Consider the following 6,959-nt stretch of genomic DNA (forward strand, 5'->3'; position numbering starts at 1 on the left):
GAAAAAAAGGTCTATATTCAATAGTGTTGTGATGTAAAAGGCAACGTTCACACAGAATTCATTTTCAAACTAAGCAGCGTTCTGTTTGTGTGACAAATGTGTGACTAACTTGATTGCTAAACTGATGCAAAATCTGTTTGGGTAAATCCTTCGCCCTCACAATCCTGATCACATGGATTCCCATTGCAAACAACATTATGTGACCACATCTTCAGAACTGAACTAGTTGTTTGTGCTACTGTACCTTTAAGACTATGCAAAATAACTTCATTATTATCGGCTAAACTCCTCACCTTTGAACAAATAACAAATCGAATGTATTAACAGCAATTTCAAACATTCAAGTGACCAAAAATGTAGCCAGAAAGCGCTAAATAGATGCTAGCAAACTAAAGTCAATCTCACCAGAGGTTAGCATAGCAACATAAGGCTACATCAGGAAAAACATTAGTCATAGCATTATCACTTCATCATAAACATTATGCTACACTTTACAAATATACCTAAAAAATATACCTTTTGTTTAAATGTCTTTAAGACATTAGACATATAATAGATTAGCCAACTGTTAGCTAACATTAGCTAGCAAGAGGTACCTGTGCTGGTTGCGCAGTGATGATTGGATTGCGCAAAATGAATCACATCCTGACAGAAATTTCTTCAAAAAGTCAATGCATTAGATTACGGATGAGATGCGGTTCATGATACATCTACTTAACTTTCTCTTATTACGCTAATTGCTAGCCTTGAGCTACAGTAAATCCAATGCAGAAACAAACTCAATGACTTCCCCAAATACATCCTGTTTTGAGACCAGACACATATCACTTTCAAATGTCCAGTCTCCGCAGATCAATGAGAGGAAGGAGCAAAGGAAACAGAAAAGACAGAATTTCAGGGTAAGTAATCCAACAACATATTTTCTACGTAGTCGGGGAAGCTCTAAATTTTCAAAAACAGCAAAGGCAATCAAGCATCTACAGCCTCAGCTTAAATTGATCCATGAAAGCTTGCGACTGTACAAAGAAACAAATGAAAGAAAAATCCACAATCGATATCTGATTTAAATGATTGATGTACAAGGTGAAGAACAATGCAGTAGCGAATCAACAAGCCCAATACAGGTTAACAGCCAGACATCTCACTTCTTCTGAAATCCATGCAGAGTTTCAACACTGGTTGCACTGCAATGCAGATCAAACTTTTTTCATATGATATGATAGACACAAACTACAATCAGATTCATAAATAGTGAAAACAAGGCTTTCAACCGCATCCCAAATCACACCTTCCCTCTCCAACCATTTCCGTGGTTCTGTTTTCATAATCTCTACTGCAGATGAAGTCACGGTGTGTCTAATCTTTTCTGCAGATGAAAAGGTGAATGCTTACTTCAGAAAAACATGACACCCATTATTTGATCCAATTACAAGCCAGCTATATTTAGTATCTATAACAGACACTCAATTATTAATGAGACATGAAACACCCAGTGGCAGTATTTTTGTGACTCAAAGGGAGAGAATTTTTGCACAGCATAAACACCAGATAACAGCAAATTAATCCGTTTAGGACAATCCGGAAAAATATTTAATCTACAGATCCAGTGATTCAACGCTATTGGAGGTGATTCTGAAAAGTCAGACAAATTTCTGTTCATTTATAATCATTAGCAGTCCCTGTTTACTGCTTAAGAGACTCGAGTGATTATTGATCAGCCCTCAAAACAGATCCTATTACAGGCTACTACATCCACTAACAGTCAGTACAGTGCTGTCAAAAAGTGTGTGCAATGAATTCCTCTGAGCACGCATCTGAATCACTCTGTGAGATAGAAGAAATGACTATTTCTTGATTTCATGTTTATAGCAGTGCCTCATGGACAGCAGGGCAAAAACAATGCTAAATTCAACTGATAAAAAGTAACCAGCCATATAATCAATCATACAAGGTAAAGTGGGAAATGTAAATACACATATAAACTTTTTAAAAAGTAGCTTGGATGCACTGATATTAAAATACAGATAAGCTTCTAATTATTTACGATAACGATAAACGGCCAATATTAAAATTCTATACTATTTTGTCTAAATACGCTTAAAGGTGCTGTATGGAGTTTTCAGCGGCATCTAGCGGTGATGTTTCAGATTGCAACCAATACGTTTACAAGCGAGTGCTCGTGCGCATGCTTTCTTTTGTTTTTATTATTATGTGGAGTTTGTGTTGGAGTCTGTGTTGTGCTAGTCGTTTCCTAGAATTAGCAAACTCCATGTCATAAAGTTGCAGTGTCGTCGCTGTTGAGTGCAAAGACAGTAGACGAGGCGAGAGGCGAGACGCTCGGGAGCGCGCATGCAGGTCTCTCAGTCACGTCACTGGATTTTGCGGCAAATCCGACCCGGAGACTTCACATAGAAATAGGAATACTTGCTTTCAGAGGTAATAGCAAAACCCACCAAGTGGATTTATTGTGAGATTACAACCCCTTCACACACAGGTAATAAAAAATGGATTCATTTTAGTAGAAAAACTCCATACAGCCCCTTTAAAATAAAACACTAAAAATGCTACATATTTGTTTTGAGATTTGCTAAAGATTAGATTCAACAGTATTACTGAATTATTTATATTATTATTATATGTTTTTAAAGATTAACTTTAAATAAGTGTTAGATGAGCACAAAGGTGTTCTTTTCAATTAAATATCCAATATCAGCTGATACTGATCATTTTAACATCAAATGTGTAATATCGACCAATTACAGATATGGCACTAACTAGAGGTAGGCTGATTATCGGCCATGTATTTGGCTGATATTAATAACTACAAAAGTGGGAAAACACACCAAAAAACGATCAATGGGTTTATGGGTCAAACCGATATATCGGCCTACCTCTAGTGCACTGGGAAAAAAAACTGTTTATTTCAAAACAATTTTCACTCAGAAATTGCAAACAAATAATTACAAAGAAATGATAAGTAGCATATTGAATTAAATGTGAAACGTATTTCAATAATGTTTTATTTACAGCTAAGATTGTTTTTTAATATAGAGTGCTGATATATCGTGCATCCAACATTTCACATATCAATTTTTTGCCATTTTGGCGCAAAATTCATCCCTCAAATCTTTGAAACTATGGTATATTAAGCAAAAGCTAGCATGGACAGGTGTGTGCAATGCCTTGAAAACCATGACGTAAGCTTTGCAAAGTAGAAGAAAATACACCCTACACTACATTCAACACGCTTTACCGCTTGCTTTGTGGGTCCCGAAGCAAAGCCACCAACCAATAGTGTAGCAATGACATAAATTACCTTAAACAGGCGTAGGATGTTGGCCACCATGATGGAGACAGAACTAGCCGCTGCACCGATCACACCGATGATCTTGTCCGGCTTGGCGAAGATCGGCTGCTCGCCACTTGCGCATCGCACATCGGTAGAATCTCGCTCGATGAGCGCCTGCACGAAGGTAAGCGACTGTTCCAGGGCGTAGGTGTCGCGCGAGCAGGTGTCCAATATGCGCGCCCCCAGGGTCACGTTGGGCAGCAGGTCGGGGTCTTTGTTGATGAGGTCGATGGCGAAGAGCATGGCCTCTAACCGATGAATACCCTTCTCTTTCTTCAGTTCCCCGCAAGGGGCGCCGCGTTCGCCCCGGGCGTGCACCGGGAAGAGACCCCCCAGGATAATGTCACCATCCAGTCGGATAGAGTGGGCATATTCGGGGGCAGGGGGCGTTAGTGGATCCGTACGCTGGCCGACGGATCTTGTCATCCCCGTCAGAAGAAGAAGACAGCCATACCATTCAAAGGCACTCAACATGGCGACATAAAGTGGATCCAGATGCACAAGCAGCAGTGGGGATGCAGTTACAAAGGTGGGAAGCCAGCAGGGACGGAGCGCAATAACCGAAAAGGGTCATCAGTGCCCCTCACCGGAGCAACTGCGTACCGGATAATGGAATCCGACGACAAGGAGACCATTGGAGTCGCCTGGAGGTTTTTTGGAGGAAAACGAAGAAGGGCGATGATGGAATATGAGGCAATCACATAGTTGCTAGCTCCTCAATTACAGAGGTCACAGACCATTAGAACCCTGTGTGAGAGGGAACAGCAGAGGAATATGCCTTCATCAGCAAAGATTGGGCACTTTTGTTTTTTTCAGAACACACATATGCACTGCACAGCAAGGAGGCTCCAAGTGTGAAAAATGGAGACCGATCAGTGCATTTGTGTATTTGCAAAACACATCTGATCTGACTAAAGCAAAAATAACATGCAAACATAATTAGCCTGTTTTACACTTTCATTTTGAATATCTTTATACAACAAGTGAGCCAATGTGCTCAACAAATGCTGGCTGGAATCGATCCCAATAAAGAGCAGGAGAAGACATAAGGCTAAACCATCATCGCAGAATAATGTTTATGATTTCTTCAGTCAAATAAATCTCTAAAAGGGACAGATCACCAACAAAGCGTCATTTACTGACCCTCATGTCATTACAAACCAATTTATTTCTTCTAGACCACAAATGGAGATGGCTGGAGACTGACAGTCAACTGTTGCTTTCAATGCATCTTTTTTCCATATCATGAATGTGAATGTGACTCTTTTTTGAGCTCCACAGAAAAAAAGTCATACAGGTTTGAAATAACATGAGGGTGAGTATGAGAATGTCCTTTTTTTGTGAGTGAACTGTCTCTTTAAGTAGCCAAAATCTACTGTACAATGTATGGTTAATACATTCAACCCTATCAAGTATAATTTTGATTATTATTATTAGTTAATAAATGTGAACGAGTAGAGCACACGGTCAACATTGTAGCATTATAACTCATTAAAAAGGCATGATGTCAGCGTCCCTCTTTAGGGATGAAAAAAAAAGCTTTGCACATATACTGTTGGTACTGCATGAAACTTTTAAACATTTTAACCGGCAGAAAAACATACTGTCAGTTTTTCCTCATCTCGAATAATTGCTATAGATTAAATCCAATCAATCAGCATCACCACGAAACATTTCAGCACATCATAGTTGCACCAAAACAGCACTGCAACAATTAAACACATAGAAAATGCCATATTAGGCTACAGAACAGGACAACTCACTCTATTGCTTCGGCAGATTTAAAGAAATAACATTTTGAATCCATTCATACCTGCAGGTGCCTGAGCTGTGGTCGCGCGCTGATCGCTGCTGCTTTGATGCTGCTGGGAGGGACAGCGCGCGAGAGGCACACAGAGCGCACGAGCGCATCATTTCTCGCGCAAATACTCCCACTCCGTTATGATTGGCCTGACAATTTGGACGCTTTTTTTTTTTTGCCCCGGGCCACATCGAGGCAAACTGGACTCCATGTTTTGCGAATGATGAATTAGAAGTTGGAAAAAAAATTAACAAAAATTAGAAACCCCTTAAACACTAAGACATTTAAGTAACGCGCATTTGTTATTTTTAAGGTGCGCGCGATGCTATATGATATTTGTAAAAAAATATGTTTTGCTGTTGTTCAGAGTCAGACTGATCAATGCAAAACTGTAGAAATAGCAGTTCAGTGTGGCTTGACAGCTGGTTTGAAGAGATCAAGCTGTTCAACAGTCACTGCTGTGTGAATGATCTTTTTGCTCCATCTAGTGTGAACACTGTGGACTTACACGGAGAATTCCTGTTATGCGGTAGGCTAGGCACTGTTGTTGTTAAAACTAAAAGTATTTTTAAAAAAAAATGAAATAAAGTTTAAATAAAATAAGAGTAGGCTATTATTAGACGAAAAGCATAAACTTAAAAAAAAAAAAAAACTTTAAAGATGTTACATTGGCAACTACCTGAAGTAAATTACTAAAATGAATACAGGTATCACTGAAATAAAAATAAATTAAAGCTTAAATAGGCTATTTAAAAAAACGATTAAAAAACTAAAGCAATTATAAAGGCTTATTCACATTATTATTCAATTATATAATAAATTACAATATGAAATAACACATCTTCAGCTTTTCAACTGACATTCTTTGAATATGTCTATACAAAAAATAACAATAAATGAACCTACCCCAGAAAAATATTCACTGGAATGGGAAAATGTGACCTCGGTCTCCTGATGCATGAAAATGCACTGCATAGGAATGAATCATACGTAAACAGAAATATGGTTTTGACAGCAATAAAGGGCAATAATTCCTCTTCAGTGGTGTACAGCCTAGAGCCTGTTCAAAGTCATTTATTTGTTGTTGTTGTTTTCCTGGTCTCATGGGCTATTTACACTTGGCCATATTGTGTCTCGACAAAAGACCTAGGCCTACCTTCCCGCATCGATAGCCTACAAGTTCGCTTTATAGTTCGCTTCCGTGATAATGCTTATGTAGTGCTAATGTAGAAAGAGTGTTTGAGTTTCGCGCTCACTTACGTGTGGATTGCTGAGCTCACACACATCATGCTGACGTAATTACATTTAGGAGGAGTGACGTGTAGCCTACGTACGTGGCCTGAACACTATTTATGCTTGGCAGAAGTCTCGCACCACCTGATGTCATTTCTCTTTTGAGCATAAGGTGACTCATTTTTAATTACACATTCAATTGTCAAATTCACTAGTTTGAGGCTTGGTATATACACCATAGATTAGATAAAGATCTATCGACAGACAGACAGACAGACAGACAGACAGACAGACAGACAGACAGACAGACAGACAGATAGACAGATAGACAGATAGATAGATAGACATTTTAAAGTATAAAATAGAAAACAATTATTTGAAATTGTAATATTTTACATTACCGTTTTTTACCCCTGTATTTACAAATAAATGTAGGCTTGATGAGCATTAAAAATTGTAATGTTTTCAAACTTTTCACCAGTACTGTATAGTCTACTGAATATATATATATCCTGATGGTATTAAATACAACAATCAAAATGCTTTTTTTATTGGAAGGGTAGTATAAAAAAAGTT

The 6,959-nt window shown here is 38.4% G+C and overlaps 1 protein-coding gene across 4 annotated transcripts in view; it reads right to left on the minus strand.

Moving 5' to 3' along the window:
- Positions 1-6,423, minus strand: part of grm8b (glutamate receptor, metabotropic 8b) — a 151,901-nt gene extending 145,478 nt beyond the window's left edge. For 2 of the 4 annotated variants that reach the window (XM_079603974.1, XM_079603971.1), the window contains exons 1-2: positions 5,163-5,299; positions 3,317-4,096 (exon numbers count right to left, since the gene is read on the minus strand). In XM_079603974.1, the coding sequence (XP_079460100.1) occupies positions 3,317-3,823 (507 nt within the window). In that variant the 5' untranslated portion in view covers positions 3,824-4,096; positions 5,163-5,299. Of the gene's footprint in view, positions 1-3,316; positions 4,097-5,162; positions 5,300-6,056; positions 6,180-6,410 lie in introns of those variants that run through there. The other 2 variants (XM_079603973.1, XM_079603972.1) reach the window with 2 other exon arrangements.
- Positions 6,424-6,959: the final 536 nt, after the last annotated feature.

Source organism: Phoxinus phoxinus (genome assembly GCF_949152265.1).
Source record: "Phoxinus phoxinus genome assembly, chromosome: 25".
NCBI lineage: Eukaryota > Metazoa > Chordata > Actinopteri > Cypriniformes > Leuciscidae > Phoxinus > Phoxinus phoxinus.